We start from the raw sequence: 24,516 nt of genomic DNA on the forward strand, positions 1-24,516 counted from the left end.
ATACAATTGGACCTTGCCTTTTTATCCAACTTATAAATCTCTGCTTTTTAAATTGAGCTATTCAGACCATTTATAATTAATATGATTATTGATGCATTGGATTTTAATCTTTTATCTTGCTGTCTCCTATTTGTCATGTCTGCCCATCTGTTCTTTGCGGTGTTCTCCCTCTTTTTCTGCCTGCTTTGGATTAAATATTTTTGTTATTCTATTATAATATAAAACAGTATTTAATGTTCCAATTATAATTAGTATTAATTACTTTATTAATAGTAGTAATTCATTTGTCTCTCTTGCTCTCCCTCTTTTTTTTCCCTTCCTCTTTTTATTAGGTGCATTCTTTGTTGTATTATTTCTTTTAGGTTTCAAGTTTTTATATAAATTCGATGGTTAACATATAGCCATTATTACTTTCAAGGGTAGTATTTAGTGATCCATCACTTACACATAATGCTCAGTGCTCATCACAGGTGCCCTCCTTAATACCCACTCCCTCTCTCCCCTCGCCTCAGCAACCCTCAGCGTGTTCTCTGTAGCTAAGAATCTGTTTCCTGGTTTGCGTCTCTCTCATTTCTCTCCCTGCATTCATCTGTTTCATTTCTTACATTCCATACATGAGTGAAATTATATGGTGTTTGTCTTTCTCTGACTGACTTATTTCACTGAGCATAATACGCTCTAGCTCCAACCAGGATGTTGCAAATGGCAAGATTTCATTCTTTTTGGATGGCCCAGTAGTATTCCATTGTATATATAGACCACATCTTTTTTGTTTTTGTTTTTACGTTTGCTTTTATTAAAATTCGATTTTCCACCATATAGTATAACATCCAGTGGTCTTCCAACCAAGTGCCCTCCTCAGTCACCCAGTTACCCCATCCCCCCACCCACCTCCCCTTCTGCAACCCTTTGTTTCTTTCCCAGAGTTAGGAGTCTCTCACGGTTTGTCTCCCTCTCTAATTTTTCTCGCTCAGTTCCCCTCCTTTTCCTTAGAATCCCTTTCACTATTTCTTATATTCCACATATGGGTGAAACCATATGATGATTGTCCTTCTGCAGTTGACTTTTTCACTCCTCATAATACCTTCCAGTTCCATCCACATCGAAGCACATGGTGGGTATTTGTCCTTTCTGATGGCGGAGTAATATTCCATCGTATACATAGACCGCATCTTTACCCATTCGTCTGTTGAAGGACATCTCGGCTCCTTCCACAGTGTGGCTATTGTGGACATTGCTGCTAGAAACATCGGGGTGCAGGTGTCCCAGCGTTTCACAGCATCTGTATCTTTGGGGTAAATCCCCAGCAGTGCATTTGCTGGGCCGTAGGGTAGCTCTATTTTTAACTTCTTGGGGAGCCTCCACACAGTTTTCCAGTGTGGCTACACCAGTTCACGTTCCCACCAACAGTGCAGGAGGGTCCCCCTCTCTCTACATCCTCTCCAACGTGTGTTGTTTCCTGTCTTGTTAATTTTCACCATTCTCACTGGGGTGAGACCACATCTTTATCCATGCACGTTGATCAACATTTAGGCTTTCTTGATAGTTTGGCTATTATTGATAATGCTGCTATAAACACGAGGGGGCATATACCCTTTCGAATCAGTATTTTTGTATCTTTTGGGTAAATACCTAGTAGTGCAATTGCTGGATCTTAGGGTAGTACTATTTTAACTCTTTGAGGAAACTCCATACTGTTTGCCAGAGTGGCTGTACCAGTTTTCATTCCCAGCAGCAATGCAAGAGGGTTCTCCTTTCTTTACCACTCACCGACACTTGTTGCTTCTTGTGTTGTTAATTTTGGCCATTCTGACAGGTGTGAGATGATGTCTCATCATGGTTTGATTTGTATTTCCCTGATGATGAGTGATGTTGAATATCTTTTCATGTGTCTGTTGGCCATCTGTGTGGCTTATTTGGAAAAATGTCTATTCGTGTCTTCTGCCTATTTCCTAGCTGGATTATTTGTTTTTTGGGTGTTGAGTTTGGTAAGTGCTCTATACATTTCGGATCCTAACCCTTTATCAGGTATGTCATTTGTAAACATCTTGTCCCATTCTGTAGGCTGCCTTTTAGTTTCATTGATTGTTTCCTTCATTGTGCAGATTTTTATCTTGATGAAGTCCCAATAGTTCACTTTTAGCTTTGTTTCCCTTTCCTCTGGAGACATGTCTAGGAAGAAATTACTATGGCCACTATCAGGGAGGTTACTGTTTGTCTTCGGGGACAAGTTTTTCTTTTGCTGTGCGGAAGCGGCTCATCTTGATGAAGTCCCAGCGGTCCATTTCGCTCTTGTTTCTCTGGCCTTCGTGGCTGATGTCATTTGCAAGAAGTTGCTGTGGCCCAGTTCAAGAAGGGTGTTGTTGCCTGTGTTCTCCCGGAGGGTTTTGATGGAATCTTGTCTCACATTTACATCCTTCATGCGTTTTGAGTTTATCCTTGTGTTTGGTGTGAGAGGAATGGTCCGGTTTCATTCTTCTGCATGTGGCTGTCCAGTGTTCCCAGCAGCCTTTATCGAACAGACTTTTTTTCCCCCGTGGATGGTCTTTCCTGCCTGGCCGAATCTTAGTTGCCCGTAGAGTTGAGGGTCCACTTCTGGATGCTCTCCCCTATTCCACTGATCCATGTGTCCGTTTTTGTGCCAGTACCACACCGTCTTGATGGTCACAGCTTTGTGGCACACCCTGAAATCGGGCATTGTGCTGCTCCCCCCCCCCCGCCCCGCAGTGGGTTTCTTGGCTACTATTCCCATGGCTGTTTGGGGTCTTTTCTGATTCCACACAAGTCTTCAGATGATTTGTTCCAGCTCTCTGAAGAGAGTCTGTGGTATTTCTGACAGATTTTGCACTAGATGTGTAAATTGCCCTGGGTCACGTTGACATTTTCCCCAATATTAATTCTTTCAACCCAGGAGCATGGAACCTTTTTCCATCTCTTTGTGTCTTCCTCAGTTTCTTTCAGACATGTGCTGCAGTGTTTCGGGTAGAGATCCTTTACCCCTTTGGTTAGGTTTCTTTCTAGGTAGCTCATGCTTTTTATGGGTGCTGCGGTTGTATAAATGGGATTGACCCCTTCCTTGATATCCCTTTCCTCAGACTCATTGTTCACGTACAGAAAGGCCACTGGTTTCTGGGCCCTGAGTTTGTATCCCGCCACACTGCCGAACTTGCTGTAGGAGTTCCAGCAATCTTGGGGTGGAGTCTTTTGGGTTTTCTAGGTACGGTATCATGTCATCGGCGAAGAGGGAGAGTTTGACTTTTCCTTTGTGGGTTTGAATGCCTTTTATTTCTTTTCGTTGCCTGATTGCTGAGGCCGTGACGTCTCATACTATGTTGAGAATAGCAGCGGTGAGAGTGGACATCCCCGTCTCGTGCCTGGTCTTCGGGGAAAGGCTCCCGGTGTTTCCCCATTGGGAATGATAATTTGCCAGGGGCTTGTCGTAGATGGCTTTGAAGATGCTGAGGAACTTTCCCTCTATCTCTATACTCTGAAGCATTTGGATCAGGAATGGATTTTGTCAAATGCTTTCTCTGCGTCTCTTGATAGGATCATCTGGTTCTTGTTTTTTCTCTTGCAGATCTGATCAGTCACACGGAGTGCTTGCCGAGTGTTGAACCGGCCTTGCGTCCCGGGGATAAATGCCACCTGGTCACGGTGAGTAACTTCTCAATGTACCGTTGGATCCTATTGGCTCGTATCTTGTTGAGGACGTTTGCATCCGTGTTCATCGGGGACATCGGAGTATAATTCTCCTTTTGGGTGGGGTGGTGGGGTGGAGTCTTTGTCTGCTTTTGGACATAATGTGATGCTGGCCTCCAAGAACGAGTTTGGAAGCATTCCATCTCTTGTCTATCTTTCGGAACCGCTTAAGTAGAAATAGGTATGGTTTCTTCTTTAAACGTTTGATAGCATTCCCCAGGGAAGCCATCCGGCCCTGGGCTTTTGTGTCTCGGGAGGTCTTTGATGATGACTGCTTCAGTTTCCTCCCTGGATATTGGCCTGTTCGGGTTTTCTGTGTCTTCCTGTTCCGGTTTTGGTAGTTTGTGGTTTTCCGGAAATGTGTCCCTTTCTTCTCGATTGCACAATTTACTGGTGTACAGCTCGTCAGGATGAGTTTTAAGATCGTTTGCATTTCCTTGGTGCTGGTGGTGATCTCTCGTTTCTCATTCATGATTTTATTAATTAGAGTCTTTTCTCTCTTCTTTTTATAAGGCTGGCTTAATGGTTTTTCTCTCTCTTATTGGTTCTTTCAAAGATCCACCTCCTGGTTTTGTGGATGTGTTTCCCCGGTTCTTCTGCTCTCCATTTCATTGAGTCCTGTTCGAATTTTTATTAACTGTTGTCTTCTGCTGGGTGAAGGTTTCATTTGCCGTTCCTTCTCCAGCTCCTTTAGGTGCAAGGTTAGCTTGTGTATTGGAGTTCTTTCCAGTGTTTGGATGGACGCTTGCATTGCGATGTATTTCCCCTATCTGGGACCGCTTTTGCCGTATCCCAAAGATTTGGAACAGGTTGGTTGTATCTTCATTCTCATTGGTTTTTGTGAATCTTTTTAATTCTTCTCTAATGTACTGGTTGACCCTTTCGTCTTTTAGCAGGATGGTCCTTAACCTGCACGTGTTTGAAATCCTTGCATACTTCTTCTTGTGGTTGAGTTCTAGTTTCAGAGCATTATGGTCTGAAAATACACAGGGGACAATCCCAGTCTTTTGGTATCGATCACGACCTGATTTGTGACCCAGTATGTGGTCTCTTCTGGACAAAGTTCCACATGCACAAAGTTCCACAAAGTTCCACAGACTTGAGAAGAATGTGAATTCAGTTGCATTTGGATGTAAAGTTCTGTAAACATTTGTGTGATCCATGTGGTACACTGCATCCTTTCATGCGCTTGTTTCTTTGGAGATGCTGTGCCTGGAAGATCTATCAATCCTAGAAAGCGCCGTGTTCGAGTCTCTAAGTAAAAGTGTCTTATTATCTAAGTATGTCTTAACTTTGCTTCGCAACTGATTGATATCCGTGGCAGCTCCCACATTCGGGGCATAGATATCCACGATTGTTAGGTGGTCTTGTTGGACAGATCCTTTAAGTACAATCTAGTGACTGTTTGAGGTTTTCCACGTAGAGTGTCATGTCCTCTGTGAAGAGTGAGAGTTTGACTTCTTGGCCGATCGGGATGCCTTTTCTCTCTGTTTCGGAATGTCACTGCGAAAGCTGGGACCCCTACTACTGTGCCGAATGACAGCGTTGAGGGTGGACACCCTGTCGTGTTCCTGACCTTAAGTTAAAAGCTCGAGGATTTTCCCAATGAAGAGGACTTTCCCTCTGGGCCTTTTGTAGATGGGTTTTATGAGAATTGAGGTTTGTTCCCAGTATCCGTACCGGGCGGAAGTTTTCATCACGAAATGATGGTCTATTTGGTCAAGTGCTTTTTCTGCATCTGTTGAGAGAATCCTATGGTTGTCACCCTTTATTTGATTGACATGGAGAGGGAAGGAGAGACAGAGAAGCGGAGGGAAGGACAGACACAGGGAGGGGGACACAGACAGGGAGGGAGAGATCGGGGAGGGGAGGGAGAGAAGACAGCGAGATGGCGAGGGACAGACCGAGACAAGGAGGGAGACTGAGGGAGGGAGGGAGAGAGCCAGACACGGAAGGAGAGTCAGAGAGACACGGAGGGAGAGACAGAGACAGAGAGGGAGACACTGAGAGACAGTGAGGAAGAGACAGAGAGACAGGGAGGGAGACCGAGACACAGTGAGGGAGACACAGAGACAGGATGGAGAGAAGGAGACAGGGAGTGAGAGACCGGGAGACACGAAGGGAGACACACAGAGACTGGCGGAGAGATAGAGACGCAAAGAGAGACAGAGACACAGGGAGGGATAGCCGGCGAGACAGGGAGCGAGAATCAGAGAGAGGGAGGGAGAGAAGGAGACGGGGGGTGGGGGGGGGGTTGCGGGTACAGACCGAGATGGGGTGGCAGAGAGAGACAGACACAGACACAGGGAAGGAGAGTCAGAGAGACAGGGACAGAGAGAGAGAGACGGTGAGGGAGAGACAGAAAGACAGGGAGGGAGAGGCAGGGAATCAGGTAGGGAGACGCTGAGAGACTGGGAGGGAGAGACTGAGACACAGAGAGGGAGACACAGAGACAAGGAGGGTGAGATCTAGACAGCGTGGGAGAGACAGAGAGGGAGGGAGACCGAGAGACAGGGAGGGAGAGACAGAGAGACAGGGAGGGACAGACCCAGAGACAGGGAGGGAGAGACCGAGAGACAAAGGGCTGCGCGGGGGAGGAGTGGTGGGACCTGTTCGCGGAGGGGGCTGGCGGTGGGGCCTCCTACGGGTCAGGTCTCCTCCGGGCGGCTCAGAGAGGGTGCGAGGCCCCTCCACCGGGGCACAGGGAGGGTACTGAGCCCATCCGCTTACGCTCAGAGGGGTTTGGATGCAGACACCATCCAGCGTCAGGGCACGGCCTTGGGGCGGTGGCTTGAGGGCCTGGGCTGCTGGGCCCCAGGAGCCCCCCCAAGGCCCTGGCTCTTCCTCCACCCCCCGCCACCCTCCCCGCTCCCCGCTCTCAGGTCCTACCCTAAGTGCCCCAGCCTGGTCGGGAGCCTGCCCCCCGCCCTGGTCCCTATCAGGTGAGTACGGCTACCTCTGAAAGTTTTGTATTTTGAAAGCGTTCCCCTTTCTGCGCATCCTGTCCAACATTTGGTATTTCCTGTCTTGTTAATGTTCTCACCGCTGTGAGGTGGTTTCTCATTGTGGTTTTGATCTGTATTTCCCTGATGGCCAGTGATGCAGAGCATTGTCTCGCGTGCTTGTTGGCCATGTACGTCTAGGTCTTCCTCCGTGACTTTTCTGTTCGTGTCTTTTGCCCATTTTCAGATTGGATGGTTGGTCTCTTTGCTGTGGAGTTGCAGAGGTTCTTCAGCGATCTTGGATGCTGGCCCTTTATCTGACGGGGCATTTGCAAGTAGCTTCTCCCATTCTGGAGATTGTCTGTCGGTTTTGTTGAGTGTCTCTTTGGCTGTGCGGAAGCTTGTCATCCTGGTGAAGTCCCAATAGTTCATCTCTGCTTTTGTTTCTCTGGCCTTCATGGGTGTATCTTGCAAGAAGTTGCTGTGGCCAAGTTCAGGTAGGGCGTTGCCTGTGTTCTCCCCCAGGGTTTTGATGGAATCTCGTCCCACATTTACATCTTTCATCCATTCTGAGTTTATCTTTGTGTACAGTGTGAGACAGTGGTCCAGTTTCCCTCCTCTGCATGTGACTGTCCAGTATTCGCCTGGCATTTATGGAAGACACTTGTCTTTTTTCCAGTGGATGGTCTCTCCTGCTTGGTCGAATGTATGGTCTTGACCATCGACTTGATTCTGGATTCCTCTGGATTCCTCTTCTGTTCCATTGATGGATGTGTCTGTTTTTGTGCCTGTGCCCACTGTCTTGGTGAGCACAGCTTTGCAGCGCAACCTGAAATTCGGCATTGTGCTCCCCCCGCTGTGGTTTTCTTGGTATTATTCCCGTGGCCATTCGGGGTCCTTTCCGATTCCACAGAAATCTTCAGATGATCTGTTCCAGCTCTCTGAGGAGAGTCCGTGGTATTTTTGTTAGGGATTATGTTAATTGTGCAAATTGCCCTGGGTCACGTTGATGTTTTCCCAATATTCATTCTTCGTATCCATGAGCATGGAATAGTTTGCCATCTCTTTGTGTCTTGCTCAGTCTCTTTCAGACATGTTCTGTCGTTTTTCGGGTAGAGATCCTTTACCTCTTTGGTTAGGTTTATTCCTAGGTAGTGCATGCTTTTGGGTGCCATCGTAAATGGAGTTGACTCCTTAATTTCTCTTTCTTCAGTCTCATCGTTAGCGTCTAGAAAGGCCACTGATTTCTGGGCATTGATTTTGTAGCCTGCCACACTGCCGAATTTGCTGTATGAGTTCTAGCAGTCTTGGGGTGGAGTCTTTTGGGTTTTCTAGGTGTACAGTATCATGTCATCTGTGAAAAGGGAGAGTTTGACTTCTTCTAGGCCGATTTGAATGCCTTCTATTTCTTTTCGTTGCCTGATTCCTGAAGCTACGACGTCTAGTGTTATGTTGAATAGCAGTGGTGAGAGTGGACATCCCTGTCTCGTTCCTGATCTTTTTCGGGGAAAGGCTCCCAGCGTTTGCCCCTTGGGAATGATAATTTGCCAGGAGGTTGTCGTAGATGGCTTTGAAGATGCTGAGGAACATTCCCTCTATCCCTATACTCTGAAGCATTTGGATCAGGAGAGGATGCCATATTTTGTCAAATGCTTTCTCTGCATCTATTGAGAGGATCATCTGGTTCTTGTTTTTTCTCTTGCAGATCTGATCAGTCACACGGGATGTTTGCCGAGTGTTGAACCAGCCTTGCGTCCCGGGGATAAATGCCACCTGGTCACGGTGAGTAACTTCTCAATGTACCGTTGGATCCTATTGGCTTGTATCTTGTTGAGATGTTTGCATCCGTGTTCATCGGGGACATTGGTCTATAACTCTCCTTTTTGGTGGGGTGGGGTCTTTGTCTGCTTCTGGACTTCAGGTGATGCTGGCCTCATAGAACGAGTTTGGAAGTATTCCATCTCCAGAAGCTTCAGGTGGCCTCACTGTAGTCTCTGTGGCGGGCTCTTGTTTTGGTTCAGGATGTAGCTCAGTGGCCAGAGTTGTTCACTCCACTGAGGCAGGTGGCTGCTCGGGCATGTACGGGAACCCTATAGCATGCACCTGGGCGTGCTCTTCCTCCAGGGTGGCCATGGCTACAGGTAGCTCTTGCATGTCGGAACAGTGAGTCAGAGGTGTTACCACCACGTGCATTGGTTTGGTCTCAGCAGCTGGCTTCTCGGCTCGAGCCGTGACCAGCTTGATCACCTCTGGCTCTGAAGCTTTAGCAGGCCCCGAGGTAGGAGCTGGGGCCGGTTGTTGAGGTGGTTCAGGATATTGCACAGGGCAGACACTAGTTGCTGCACTGAGCTGGGTGGCCGCTCCGGCATGTGGCGGACCCTGATAGCATGCGCCGGGACATGATGTACCACAAGGGTGGCCAAGATTGCAGGTGGGTCCTCCTTGTCGGGAGAGTGAATCAGAGGTGTGACCACCTCGTGCATTGGCTTGGTCTCAGCAGCTGGCATCTGCGCTCTGGCCAAGCACTCAGCACTGACAGCCCTGCCCAGCTCGATCACCTCAGGCCCAGAAGCTTCATCAGACCCCACCTTCAGAGCTGGGGTGGGCTGCTGCCTTAGTTCATGGTGTTGCTCGGGGGCCGAAGCTGGTTGCTGCACTGAGGCAGGTGACTCCTTTGGCATGGCATGCCGGGGACATTGATAGTGGGTGCCCGGGGGAGCTCTTCTTGCAGGGTGGCCAAGTGTGCAGGTGGCTCCTCCAGGTCGGTGCAGTGAATCAGACGTGTGACTGCCATGTAAATTGGCTTGGCCTCAGCAGCTAGCATCTCGGCTCGGGCCAAGGACTCAGCACCAACTGCCATGCCCGGCTCGAACTGCTCAGGCCCATAAGCTTCAGCTCGCCCCAGTGTAGTAGCTCTGGCGGGCTCTTGATTTCATTTAGGATGTTGCTCAGTGCCCAAAGTCGTTTGCTCCACTGAGGCAGGTGGCTGCTCCGTCATGTGGGGGATCCCGATAGCATGCCCCTTGGCGTGCTCTTCCTCCAGGGTGGCCGTGGGTACAGGTACTTTTTCACATTTGAAATACCTTATTGCCTATTTGCTTATGTTAAAAAAATAACTGTGTCCAAGACTTAAAGATTCTTATTTACTGATGCATTTAAATCTTTCTCATAATGATCTACGGCATTTAATGTAGTAGGGAAATTGTTCATATCGGTGCCTCCGGCAGCTTTTCCTTCTGTACTTGTGGTGTTCCTGTTTCTATCATTCGGATATCTTTTGAAAAACAATGACATTCTTTAGAACCCTGAAGATTTACCTGGTGTTTTGTTTTTTTTTTTTTCAGTGTCATACATTTCCATTTATTGGACCTACTGAATACATCAGTTAAATAGTTTGCTTATTTTACATAAAGGGCCCGTTTTCTTTTTCTTGAATTTTTAATTTTTATTGGAGTTCAGTTTGTCCACATATAGCGCAACACCCAGTGCTCATCCCGCCAAGAGCCCCCCTCATTGCCCATCACCCAGTCACCCCACCGCCCCCCCACTTCCCCTTCCACTACCCTTGTTTGTTTCCCAGAGTTAGGTGTCTCCTGTTTTGTCACCCTCACTGATACTTTCACTCATTTTCTCTGCTTTGCCTTTATTCCCTTTCACTAATTTTTATATTTCCCAAATGAATGAGACCATATAATGTCTGTCCCTTTCCGATTGACTGTTTTCACTCAGCATAATAGCCGGGACAGCTGCACCCCAATGTTTCTAGCAGCAATGTCCACAATAGGCAAACTGTGGAAGGAGCCTCGGTGTCCATCGAAATATGATGGATCAGGAAGCTGTGGTGTGGCGGGCAGTCATGGCGGCTCACCTAAAGAAACGAGTGTACGAGGAATTCACTAAGGTGGTCCAGCAACAACAGGAGGAAATTGCAACCAAGAAACTGCAATTGACAAAACCAAGTAAATCTCAGCACTCCACGTAGATCGGTGTAAAGCTCCCTCCCCAGTGGATGCTTTGCAGTATCTACTCCAGTTTGCCAGAAAGCCTGTTGAAGCAGAAAGTGTGGAAGGAGTAGTCAGGATTCTCCTGGAACATTGTTACAAGGAGAATGATCCATCTGTGAGACTGAAAATTGCATCATTGTTGGGTTTATTATCAAAGCCTGCAGGGTTTTCACCAGAGTGCATTATGGATGATGCCATTAACATCCTGCAGAATGAAAAGTCTCATCAAGTCCTTGCTCAACTGTTGGACACCTTGCTTGCAATTGGCACCAAACTCCCAGAGAATCAAGCTATCCACATGGGATTAGTTGATGTAGCCTGCAAGCACCTCACTGATACGTCTCCTGGTGTAAGAAATAAGTGCCTGCAATTACTTGGCAATCTTGGCTCTTTGGAGACAAGTGTCACAAAAGATGGAGAAGGCCTAGCTGTCAGAGATGTCCAGAAGATTATAGGGGATTACTTCAGTGACCAAGACCCACGTGTCAGAAGAGCGGCTATAAAAGCCATGTTGCAGGCTTCATGAAAGAGGACTGAAATTACACCAAGCAATTTATAATCAGGCCTGTAAATTGTTGTCTGATGACTGTGAACAAGTGTGCAGTGCTGCAGTCCAACTTATCTGGGCTATCAGTCAGCTCTATCCTGAAAGCACTGTCCCCATTCCTTCTTCTAATGAAGAAATTCGCTTAGTTGATGATGCATTTGGAGCAATTTGTCCCATGGTCAGTGATGGCTCCTGGGTGGTTCAAGTTCAGGCTGCAAAGCTATTGGGCTCGATGGAACAAGTCAGTTTTCATATCTTGGAGCAGACGCTCAACAAAAAGCTCATGTCAGATCTCAGGAGAAAACGCACTACACGTGAAAGTGCCGAGGAACTTTACAGGTCAGAAGAGTTTTCCAGTGGCAGAAAGTGGGGAGGTGATGCTCCCAAAGAAGAAATAGATACAGGAGCTGTGAACTTGATGGAGTCAGGAGCTTGTGGAGCCTTTGTTCCTGGATTGGAAGATGAGATGTATGAGGTCCGCATTGCTGCTGTGGAGGCTCTCTGCATGCTGGCCCAATCTTCACCTTCTTTTGCGGAGAAGTGCCGCCCTGATTTCCCGGTGGACATGTTTAATGATGAAATTGAGGAAGTGCGTCTACAGTCCATACACAGCATGAGAAAAATTTCTAAAAACATCACTCTCCGAGAGGATCAGCTTGGCAGTGTCCTGGCTGTGTTAGAGGATTCGTCCAGAGATATTCGAGAGGCTGGCTCTTCACGAACTTTTATGCTGTACTAATGTTTCGACTAAAGAAGGGATTCATCTCGCACTGGCGGAGCTGCTGAAAAATTTAACCAAGTCCCCTACTGATAGGGACTCTATATGGAAGTGCTTGAAGTTTCTGGGAAGTCGGCATCCAACCCTGGTGCTTCCCTTGGTGCCAGAGCTCCTGAGCACCCATCCATTTTTTGACCCAGCTGAACCAGACATGGATGACCCAGCTTACATTGCAGTTTTGGTTCTTATTTTTAATGCTGCTACAACCTGTCCCACAATGCCAGCACTGTTCTCAGATCATACCTTCAGACATTATGCCTACCTCTGAGACAGTCTTTCTCATCTTGTTCCTGCCTTAAGGTTACCAGGTAGAAAACTAGTGTCATCGGCCGTTTCTCCCGGTATTGCGCCCCATGAGGACCCGTCCCATCAGTTCCTGCAGCAGAGCCCTGAAAGGGTGTACAGTCTTCAGAGCACCGGGCCCCTCAGGGAACCCAGAAGCTGCTGGAGTTCACCATCCGGGATCTGCAAAGACTTGGAGAACTTCAGTCTGAACTAGCAGGAGTTGCTGACTTCTCGGCTACCTATCTTCGGTGTCAGCTTCTTCTCATCAAGGCCTTGCAAGGAAAGCTGTGCAATGTGGCTGCCCCTTTATATTTGAAGCAGAGTGACTTGGCCTCCGCAGCAGCAAAACAGATCATGGAAGAGACCTACAAAATGGAGTTCATGTACAGTGGTGTGGAGAAGAAACAGGTGGTGATTATACATCCCATGAGGCTGCAGGCCAAAGCCTTGCAACTTACAGTAACAGCACGGACTACTCGAGGAGTTGACCCCTTATTTGGGATGTGTGAAAACTTTTTACAGGAAGTGGACTTTTTTCAGAGGTGTTTTATTGCTGATTTGCCCCCACCTACAGGACAGCTTTGTGGACAAACTTCTTGACCTTATGCCCCGACTCATGACATCCAAGCCTGTGGAAGTGGTCAAAATTCGACAGACCATGGTGAGGCAGAGTACCTCCTTGCACCTTCCCCTTCCAGAGCAGATCCACACACTTCAGCCACCATCATTGAGCCAGTAGGCGAGTCAGACAACCCTTTGCGGTTTACGTCTGGATTGGTTGTGGCCCTGGATGTCGATGTGACCCTGGAACATGTGCAGGACCCTGAGAGTGCTGTGAAGGTCCAGGTCTTCTATCCAGATGGCCAGGCTCAGATGATTCATCCTAAGCCGGCAGACTTGAGGAATCCTGGCCCAACCAGGGCGTCACCGGCTTATCACTCAGGTGTACCTCTCCCATACTGCCTGGACAGAACCATGCCCGGTGGAAGTGAGGCTGCTACCGGCCTACAACTCCAATTCCCGTATTACAAAATCCCCCTGGATTGAAGGTGGCAAAGTGTCCCCCCAGGTGGAAACCAGCATCGAGGGCACCATCCCATTCAGCAAGTCTGTGAACCTTTACATAATGCCCAAACCCGCAAGGCGCTGAGTCACAAGCATTGTGTAGAGCTGAAGCTGAGAAAGACCTTCTTAGGTAGCAGAGTGAGCCCGAAGCCTAGAGCACTTCACCTGGAGCCGGCGTATGGGCATGAGCACCATCACCCTTATCGTCTCATCTGGTATCAAACACAAAATAAATTATTTTGCATTAAAAAATCAAAAACCTTCAAGTCCACACCTCTTCCTTCCCTGACTCCCCCCACCACCTCTGTAAAGTTGAGAAAACAACAACAACAACAACAAAAGAAGCTGTGGTCTTACAGCTTACAATGGAATATTACTCAGCCATTAGAAACGACAAACGCCGTGAAAGTAGAGTGACGTTTGGTTCTACTTGTTGGGTTGATGTTGTTGTACGTGTGTGTGCAGCCAACCAGCAGTGCTTGGTATGTACCAGATCATCTACTAAGAAGGGTCTTTAACTCAAAACCAGGAAAGAGGAAAGAGAAAGAACTAGTTTCGAGAGCTTTTTGATTTGGAAAAAGCATTCCAAAAATCACGATTTTCATTATACAGTAAGGGAGTAGCTTCCTTTCTGTGTTCATTCTCATGAGGATTAACGATAGAGGGAGTCCTGTGAAATGAAGACCACTTTGTATTCCAATTTACTTCCTGGAATTTCTTAATTGTTTCCTTTTTTGGGTTTTAACTGACATTCAAAAACTGAAAAACTTCTGGCTCATAACTTTGTTGCATTTCTAGGTCCCTGCAGCAACAAAAGGAAATCGTCCTATTAGGACTAGAAGTTTAAGTGAGTCCTAAAGTATTGGAAGAAAATTCTAAAATATACATTGAGGTTCTACAAGGAAAATGTTGAGTTTATTTTTTTTAATTTTTTATTTATTTATGATAGTCACAGAGAGAGAGAGAGGGAGAGAGAGGCAGAGACACAGGCAGAGGGAGAAGCAGGCTTCATGCACCAGGAGCGCAATGTGCGAATCGATCCCGGGTCTCCAGAATCACGCCCTGGGCCAAAGGCAGGCGCCAAACCGCTGTGCCACCCAGGGATCCCCAAGATTGAGTTTAAACAAAAGAGCCTGAGCTAATTCTTCCAGAAGGTTTGTTACCTTGAATTCAGAGCCCTTTTACGAGTATATAGAAAAATAAGTAGTCCCACAGTGTCAGTCGATTCATGTATTAATGAGATGAGAGCTAACATTAATGAAACTAACTCTAAAGTAGTTGACTGCCAAGCTGATTGTTAAATTGGTTATTATGGAAACAGGAGAACCAACTCACACACTTAGAAATGGGGTCCCAGACTGGAAGCACTGGGAAATGTAGCTGCTCATAATCTAAGTTAAATAATTCCTTGACAATCTGAGTAGATCTATATCAACGTGGCTGTCTTATATGTAATTTAGGGTGTTTAGTAGGAAATTATCGAATGGACTTCATGATTCCCTAGAGCTTATTTTTGAGAGGTGCTAGTGAATCAGGAGGGGAAAAAATGAATGCTCAAAAAAGTCCTATTTCCATCTTACACATTTGGGGAAACTGTAAGAATATGTCCAAAGAATCTTGGTCTTCAATAGTTTTATATACAGTAATAACTAACACCATAAAATAGCACTTATTTAGATAGAATTGATGGTAGACATGGCAGTACTACATCCTTTTTTACAATGTCTGAGCGTTTGTAGTACTTCAGACCTTTCCATCAGGCATCAACATTAAATATTGAATACCTCTAGAGAGTGTGAAAATAATTTTGTCTTTGGAAGTAGTTAACGTGAAGTTTTTCCGTGTGTCCCATTGGACTTTTCTAGTGATGATCCTCCTAGGATGCTTTATCAGTAGGTGTCTGGATTTTATGGACTAAAAAACTGATATTTTTTTTTACAGTTGAAATCTGTAAATCATCTTTATACTTAATTTTCTATGTCCTTTCATAGCAAAAAGTAAGCAAAATATGCCAAGACAAAGAATGATGGTCCCCCCACCAAACCTTGAGCATAACCGTTAAGGAACAAGAACTGTCGGAGATCTATGTGTGTGTATCTGTACGTACATCCATGCATACCTGGCAAAATTTAACAGAAATCACAATTCTGACATCATCTGTGGTTTATGTCACAGCTCTTCTCTGTCGTCAGCCTCTGTTTTTCTCTTTGGGCTTTCGTTGAAAAATACTCGGCCTCATGTCTTTCGCTCTGAGACTTTAACTGTAATCCTTGAATTCTTAATTTCAGTTCAGAAACCCTAGTCTTAGAACTCATGAGTCTTCAGATTTCCATGACTGTCACCAAAAGTTGAAAATCCTATAGGTTTGCCCTTTTTTTTTTTTTAAACTAAAGACTTAAAAGAAAAAAAAAGCTTCTTTCTGTTTTGACAAATACGAGGAAGAAAGTGCAATCAGGAATACAGGTGGAAGCAACTCCTTCCGTAGCCTCCCCTTGTACCTTTAAAAGAGCTTTGTCATGTGGTTAATGATGGAGAAAGTTGACAACATGCATTGTATATGTCTGCTGTCCGCAAAGTGTATTGTGTGACCGAGCGTGGGGGATGCTGAGTGGGCGCTGGGAAGCAGCCCGAAGCGTCCTGGGGCCCCGCTCATCCAAGTCGATGCTCTGATGACATCATCGTGACAGGTGGCACCCGCGCTGCCGTGTTCACTGACCATCGCGGCCTCGGGACCTGGGAAGTCACAGGGGATCTGGGGCAGAGGCGTGTGGGGATTCTGGCCGCCCATGTGCATCTGGATGCGCTGCTGCAGCAGGGCCACGTTCGGGACCCTCTTCTGGCAGATGGGGCACGAGTGCCGCATCTCTATGGACGTGTTGGTCCGGGGAACCCCGAGGTGCATCTTCAGGTTGCCCTTGGTGGACAATGCCCGACCCCAGATCTTGCACTGGAATGGCCTCTCCCCGGTGTGGGGCCGTAATGCCTCTCCAGGGAGCTTTGGCAGCTCAAGACCCGGTGGCAAATGAGACATTCGTTGGGGTCGGTGGTGGCCTTGTCAATGTTCCCCACCAGCTGCTGTAATTTCAGGGTCTCCGACCCGGCTCGGGGGTCCCACTCCCTTGGAAACCACCAACCCTCGGGGAAGTGTGGCTTGCTCCCACCCCCCCAGACAGTAGGGACCCGTCCTCACTTTCTGGGGAAGTCCCGGGCTGCAGGTCATTGGGCAGCGGGCCGCCCAGGAGGTCCTTGGGGTTAGTCCCTGAAGAGAGATTCTGAGGTAGCCCTAGACCGGGGGTCCCTGTTACAAGGACAGGTTTGCTGTCTAAAGAGAGACTCGATTCATCTACGGGGATGGCTACAGAGAGTGCATAGGGAATGCCATGGCCTGCCGACGTTTTGTCGTGGAACTTGGGAAAGAGCTGGGGGTGGGCCTCCCCTGGGGATGTCCATGCAAGTGCACTTGAGGTTGCCCTGGGTGGTGAACCGGCGGCCACAGACAGAGCCCACGAAGGGTCTCTCTCCGGTATGGGAGCGGAGGTGGATCTGCAGGGAGCTATGGGCTCCCAAAGCCCTGCTACAGTACTTAGGCTTGTGCTTGCAGAGGACGGCCTGTCTGGGTTTGGACTGCCCCAGGGACACGTTCGGCGGCTTCCCCTTCCCTTTCCTGGACGGGTCTAACGCCTCGGTGGAGGAAGGGCTCTGGAGGAGCACAGAGCCCTGGGCCTGAGGTAGCAAAGCACGGGGAAGGCGCGACCTGGCGTTGGCAGCACCCTCGTCCGTCGGGCTCCAGGGCAAGGGTGCAGCCCGGGGAGCTGCGGGGAAGGGGTGTTCGCGTGAGGCAGCTGGGCTGGTGTCGGGCGACCGGAGACAGGCCCTGGCTGCCGACTTGCTGGTCGCAGAAAGCTGCGGGTCCCTGCTCGGCCCAGGGTCTGGAGGGGGTCACCCCCGAGTGGAGGGCGCGCAGGCCCACGTGCTCCCCGGCGGCGGAGGCCTCGGGAGCGGGATGTGCTGCAGCTGCGGCTGCTGCGGACGCAGGATCTGCTCCGGCCCGGGGGCTGCTGGCGCCGGGCGCTGCGCCGCTCACCCGCACCCTGTGCCCCGCGGGGCTCGCAATGACCAGGTGGCGGCCGCTTTGCCTTTGGGTAGTAGCTTCCGTCCTGGGGCGCGCTCGGCAGACGGTCTCAGCCTTCAGGTCCACGACACACTCGCCCCGGCTTGTCCTTGAGCGCCCCGGCCGCCGCCCCCTCCCTGGGACCCTCCGCACCCCCTGGGCCGGCGGCGGCGGCTGAGCGCGCCCGGGGACTCTGCCCAGCCCGGCCCCTGCCATGGGTCATGTGCGCACAGCTGGGGCAGTGCGATTTGTCTCGTGTCCTAGGAACCCCGAGAAGCTGGAGAGCTCTGCACAGCATTTCTCACAGCTGCGAGTCTCCTCCCGACGAGTCCTGTGTGCAGTCCTTCGGTCCCGGGGGTGTCACTGGGCCCCGTCCTCCTACGAGTTGACGCGCTGGGGTTCCACCTGCCTGCGCCTCGAGGCGGTGCGAGCATCAGGCAGCCGGGAGGGCCTCGGTTATTTGCCCACTCCGCCACAAATTCCTGGAGTTCTTTGCTCATATTTTAATAAACAAAACAGGGTAATGGGGAAGGGAGGGAAAATAAAATAAGAAATCAGAGAGGGAGAAAAAAACATAAGCGATTCTTAACTCTAGGAAACAAACTGAATCTGCTGGAGGGGAGGTGGGTGGGGGGATGGGGTAACTGGGTGATGGGCGTCAAGGAGGGCTGGTGATGTAATGAGCATTGGGTGTTACATGCACCTGATGAATCACTGATCTCTACCCCTGAAATTCATAATATGCTATATGTTAATTAATTGAATTTAAATAAAATTATAAAGAAGAAAGCAAGCAACATGAGATCCAGAATGAGCTGCTGCATGCATGTTTAAGTGACTGATTAGTGAGTAGTGGGTCTACCTTCAATGTCATACATTCAAGTTCATGAGCTGAAGTAAGGATCATTTTTTACCTTGGAATTTAGGAGCTTTTTACAACCATGTGAATAGATATTCTAGACGTTTAGAAAATTTAATTTGGTTCTGGGAATTTACATGGTTTGTCTGAGTTTACTTCACCCCAATGAAAATAATGCATACTCTGTAAACATACTGTACCTTCTCTAGATTCTCTTCTTTGAACCCTACTGCCTCAACCTCTAGTATTAACGCTCTTTGGGGCCTACTTAGAGCCTAAACTCCACCAGAATAATATTGTCTTTATGAGGTCCTTTTGAGGATTAAGAGATAGATTACAGGAAGCAATTCTATGACAAAATCAAAGTATATGTATAAATCAAAAGCATATTCATGCAAATGGATCACAATGCTTTTTCAACTAATCACTGTGGTGTGACATTTTGAACAATATGAAGTAAGTTAATAAAGCTCTCGAGTGAAAGAAACATCTTGATATTTTATAAAGCTGCATGCTTATTATAAAGCTGACCCTTTGGTTATTACAAACAACAGCAAGTATCTATCTTTGACAATATGTTGATGAACACAAAACTTGAACAAGATGTATACATATGTTTTCCAAATTTGAAATTAAACAAAAGGAAAAAAATAAATTGAAAAAGTATGAATGCTCAGGTGAGACCTACTAGTATCACCTTTGAAAAGGAATGTACAATTAAAATAGGTGAATAGGGCAGCCCGGGTGGCTCAGTAGTTTAGCGCTGCCTTCAGCCCAGGGCATGATCCTGGAGACCCAGGATTGAGTCCCACATTGGGTTCCCTGAATGGAGGTTGCTTCTCCCTCTGCCTGTGTCTCTGACCCCCATTTCTCTCCCTCTCTGTCTCTCTGTCTCTCATAAATAAAATCTTTAACAATAAAATAAAATAAATGAAATGAAATGAAATAAAATATGTTGAATGATGTCACCTAAAATGCTAGTGTAAGTAACTCTGACACACCATCCCTTCATGAAGGCAATGATCAAGCTGACAAAAACTATTGGAATCGACTTTTTCTGACTTCTAAAAAACACAAAACCTGGGGAAGGGCTTAAAAGAAAAAAAGAAAAAGGTACTGAATTTCAGTAAAACAGTCTTTATGAGATTTTAACTTAACCACCTACCATGCCACACTCCCCAGCTCTGTGGTCACCATGAGGACAGTGGTCTACTTTCCTGGGACAGTGTGCTCATGCCAGCAAGACTGATTATTCTCAGAGAATTGTGGTTGTGTATTCTGACCTCCTTGGGGACTCCAAGAAGCACTGACTCAGGGTCTTTCATTTGTTTGAGGCAGTTTCAAACTGCCTCAGAGCTTTTAGGAGCTCCTGGGTGACACTGCCAAGAGCATGTCAGTGAACATACTAGCCACACCTGTCTGGGCAAGGGGCCAACCAGAGAGGCCAGAGGCAGGCAGACCGAAACACCTGGGAAGGAAGATGCTGGGGATTATCAAGGGACGAAGGACACCGAAAATCTGCTGTGTGCCAGGCAATCCAAGGGCCATGCTGATGCCCGTGGCTGGACATATTCTTAGAAAACCCTTGAGAGGACCACATGAGTTTGCCTTCAGCACCAGGGCAACAGCAAGGGAAGGGAAGACAGAGTTAACTCCCTGCCTGCGCCCTGTGGGGCAGAGCGCAGCGCAGGGGCGTCTGCAGTGACTAGCAGAGTGCTTCGTGGTGGCTTGGCTCCCGGCATTTAAGGGGCTCTCTCTCAAATCACACGGTGACCGCTAGGCTAACAGAAGAGACTTCAGGGCACTCATAACAAAGACCCTTTACAAAAAGTTGAGAAAAACATTAAACAAGTAACACCATCCACACAAGTTGTAAACAAACAAATAAAACCCAGAAAAGGCAGAAGAGTGCCGTTTGCAAAATTACCACGCTGTGATATTCAAAATGTCAATATTCAACAACAGAGGATGGCAGTCACTCAAAGAAAGGAAGTACCGTTCATGGGAGTGGGCAGAGATTGGTAATGAAACTGAGGACCATGCTCCTAAGGAAGTGGCTTTAAAAGAACTATTTCAGTGATGCTTAAGAAATGAAACCTGGGGGTGGGGAGCACCTAGGTGGCTCAGTTGGTAAATTGACTCTTGATTTTGGCTCAGGTCATGAGATCGAGCCCTCCATGGGCTCCATGCTTAGTGTGGAGCCTGCTTAAGATTCTCTCTTCCTCTTTTCCCTCTCTCCCTCCTAAAAAATGAAACCAGAAAGGATTCAATTTTACCAAATCAAGAGTTTCAATACATCGTGATAGATTTTAAAATGGAGTTAAAAATTCTGGAGTTGAAAAGTACAATAGTTGAAATGAAAAAAAATCTATATAAGAAGAGGGTTCTAGCATTGGATTTGATCAAGAGGAAAACTAATCCATGAACATAAAGACAAATCATTTGAAATGATCAGTCAAGGTTTATGGATGAGCCAAAGATGATCTTTGCATAGCAGACCTCTGTTTATTTTTTCACAGCAGGCAGAGACCTTGAACTCAAAAAAACCACTGTTACCAACCTCAAATATTTACACACTGAATTGATTTAAACATAGCCCAGATTGGTAGAGGTTAAGCCATTTATAGCTTAGCCATATCTTCTGTGCATATCCTGTGAATCACCACCTGAATCTACTAACAGTAGATAAGATAAATCATGAATATTAGTGTCTCTAAGATCCTGTCATCCATTCATAATTCCCTGGCTCAGAGACTCCATATCCCGATGCGAGACATCATCTCCCTAAGTAAGCCCTTCTTCAATCCCTCTCCTCTGGGGAGTTTCTTTTCTATCCTAGCTTTCTGGGTGGTGGCCCTATACTGTTGCCACTGAAAGATATCCTGTGAGGGACCTCTCCATTCAATTAAGCTGTGAGCGTGCCATCCAAATAAGTCTCGTGTGATTATATAATTATACATTATCAGCCCTATGCTGAAGTCCCTTGATCTCAGTACAACTGCCCAACACACATCCATGGGTCAGTGGAGATAATCCTACCAGAACGGGGCCTCCTCTGAGAAGGGGAGTGTGTGCATAAATCTTAGGGGTCCTAGCACTAGCAGAGGCCCCAGGACTGGCCCCTTCCTTCCTGGAGACACCCTGTGCGATTCCTGGCTGAGCCACCAGATGGGTCTCTAATAAAGTGGTTTCCCAGAATTACAGTTCAATACAACTAGAGCTTGGGAGTAGGACAGGTATTGCCTTAGTCAGACAATAGAATTGTTTGATCATCATCCTCACACATGACTGGACAGAGTGTTTCTACCCTAACTGTACCATAGAATCATTGGAGGAGATTTTTTTTAAATGATGTATCAGTTTCAACCAGGGATGTGCTCATTTACTTGGTCTCTAGCCCATGGTTTTAGGATTTTGCTAGTTTGGCAAGAGTACAGGTCAGCTCAGGACTCCTTGGAGTATTTCCCCTTGATGTTTAAGTTCAGTACTGGTTTTGGTTGAGGGAAAACACTTCCAAGGCTTGGGGCCGCAGCACGGGAATCCCTAGGGAAATCGCCTCTGTGAGAATGTGTATTTCACTCGGGGAAAGTACTTTGCACTAATTATTTAAACAAAACAAAACAGCTTAAGTGATGCCTGATAGGGCTCCAGTAGGATAAATACCTAAACCTATTTTCTGGTCTGTGGGGGTGGGGTGGTGAACAGCCATGGTGCTATCTGAGGTGACTGGAGGATGCATAACTCAGGAATTACCTTAATAATAATATATAGACTGTGGTCACAAAATAAACTCTTTCTCCTACTCTTAGCTCAATTCAGAAGTTTGGAGGCAAAATGCAAAGAGATTTCTGGAGACTGAGAGAGAAAAGCTGCCTCTCTGGCACCGGGTTGCTTCCAGTAGCAGAGACCTAGGCTGAGGGCCACCAGAATCTTTACTGGGTATCTTTGATAGTGCCTGTCTGACCCCGTATGACCAGGGCCATGACCTTCTGAGAAACCTGGCAAGTGGGGCTGAAGGTCACCATTGTGCCTCCGCCAGGGCCTTAAGGCAGACAGACCATGGTGATGGGAAGTTGGACTAAGTGGAGCTGAGTTGTAATGGAAGGGGCCTTTGGAGAAAGGGGAGACTCAGAGTCCTGATGAGTCTCTAACCCACATGCCCGGAAGTACAGACTGGGATCTACAAGAGAACACTAGAATACCAACATTTAGCTTCTTTAGCAAGAGGTTTTATTTTCAAATATTTTTCGGTTGTTGATCTATAGTAAAAGTTAAAACTTCTTTAAAAATTTTACTTTTTAATATACCAGATCATTTCACATTCCTATATTTTTGCCACATTTTTTCAAAAACTAAAGGATCAAAGGTTATCCTCTGCCATAAGTGCTAAAAATTGCTTTATTTTTTTAAAAGTTTTATTTCTAAGTAATCCCCACACCAAGGTGGGGCTCGAAGCCACAACCCTGAGACAAAGAATCGCAATGCACCACCACGGAGCCAGCCAGGCACCCCAAACAGTTAGATCTTACTTATTTTTAATTAATTTATTTTTTGTCGGAGTTCAATTTGCCAACTATAGCATAACACCCAGTGCTCACCCATCAAGTGCCCCCCCTCAGTGCCAGTCCAAACCCAGTCATCCTGTCACCGCCCGCCTACCTCCCTTTTCACCACCCCTTGTTCGTTTCCCAGAGTTAGGAGTCTCTCATGTTCTGTCTCCCTCTCTGATATTTCCCACTCATTTTCTCTTTCCCCTTTATTTCCTTTCACTATCTTTTATATTCCCCAAATGAATGAGACCATATAATGTTTGTCCTTCTCTGATTGACTCACTTCACTCAGCATCATACCCTCCAGTTCCATCCACGTCGAAGCAAATGGTGGTTAATTGTCATTTCTAATGGCTGAGGATATTCCATTGTTTTTTTTTTTTAAGATTTTATTTATTTATTCATGATAGTCACACAGAGAGAGAGAGAGGCAGAGCGAGACACAGGCAGAGGGGAGAAGCAGGCTCGATGCACCGGGAGCCCGACATGGGATTCGATCCTGGGTCTCCAGGATGGCCCCGGGCCAAAGGCAGGCGCCAAACTGCTGCGCCACCCAGGGATCCCAGAATATTCCATTGTATGCAGAGACCACATCTTTATCCATTCATCTTTCGGTGGACACCGAGGCTCCTTTCACAGTTTGGATCTTGTGGACATTGCTGCTAGAAACATCGGGGTGCAGGTGTCCCGGGGTTTCCCTGCATCTGTATCTTTGGGGTAAATCCCCAACAGGGCAATTACTGGGTCATAGGGCAGATCCATTGTTAAATCTTTGAGGACCCTCCACACAGTTTCCCAGAGTGGCTGCACCAGGCCACATTCCCACCAACAGTGCAGGAGGGTTCCCCTTTCTGCACATCCTGTCCAACATTTGTTGTTTACTGTCTGGCCAATGTTGCCCATTCTCACCGCTGTGAGGTGGGATCTCGTTGTGGTTTTGATCTGTATTTCCCTGATGGAAATACAGTGATGCGGAGCATTTTCTCATGGGCTTGTTGGCCACGTCTACGTCTTGCTCTGTGCCATTTCGGTTCGTGTCTTTTGCCCATTTCCAGATTGGATTGTTGGTTTCTCTGCTGTTGAGTTGAATAGGTTCTTTAGAGATCTTGGATGCTGTCCCTTTATCCGACGGGTCATTTGCACAAGGTTCTCCCATTCTGGAGATTGTCTGTTGGTTTTGTTGAGTGTCTCTTTGGCTGTGCGGAAGCTTCTCATCCTGGTGAAGTCCCAATAGTTCATCTCTGCTTTTGTTTCTCTTGCCTTCATGGGTGTATCTTGCAAGAAGTTGCTGTGGCCAAGTTCAGGAAGGGCATTGCCTGTGTTCTCCCCCAGGGTTTTGATGGAATCTCGTCTCACATTTACATCTTTCATCCATTCTGAGTTTATCTTTGTGTACAGTGTGAGACAGTGGTCCAGTTTCCCTCCTCCGCATGTGGCTGTCCAGTATTCCCCTGACATTTATGGAAGAGACTTGTCTTTTTTCCAGTGGATGGTCTCTCCTGCTTGGTCAAATATATGGTCTTGACCATCGAGTTGAGGGTCCACTTCTGGATTCCTCTTCTGTTCCATTGATGGATGTGTCTGTAGTTCTGCCTGTACCACACTGTCTTGGTGAGCACAGCTTGGCAGCGCAACCTGAAATCCGGCATTGTGCTGCCCCCCGCTCTGGTTTTCTT

The 24,516-nt window shown here is 47.2% G+C and overlaps 1 protein-coding gene and 2 pseudogenes across 1 annotated transcript in view; 2 read left to right on the forward strand and 1 right to left on the reverse strand.

Annotated features, from left to right (window-relative positions):
• The window catches only part of LOC119878242 (adenylate cyclase type 1-like), a 342,212-nt gene that overhangs the window by 298,407 nt on the left and 19,289 nt on the right, over positions 1 to 24,516 (forward strand). Inside the window, 2 exon segments of the mRNA XM_038588921.1 lie at positions 3,578 to 3,654; positions 8,347 to 8,423. Coding sequence (XP_038444849.1) covers positions 3,578 to 3,583 — 6 coding nt within the window. The 3' untranslated portion in view covers positions 3,584 to 3,654; positions 8,347 to 8,423.
• LOC119878231 lies at positions 10,338 to 13,599 on the forward strand (annotated as a pseudogene).
• On the reverse strand, positions 15,821 to 17,647 carry LOC119878243 (annotated as a pseudogene).

This window comes from Canis lupus, unplaced genomic scaffold, assembly GCF_011100685.1.
Source record: "Canis lupus familiaris isolate Mischka breed German Shepherd unplaced genomic scaffold, alternate assembly UU_Cfam_GSD_1.0 chrUn_S1282H1459, whole genome shotgun sequence".
Classification (NCBI taxonomy): domain Eukaryota; kingdom Metazoa; phylum Chordata; class Mammalia; order Carnivora; family Canidae; genus Canis; species Canis lupus.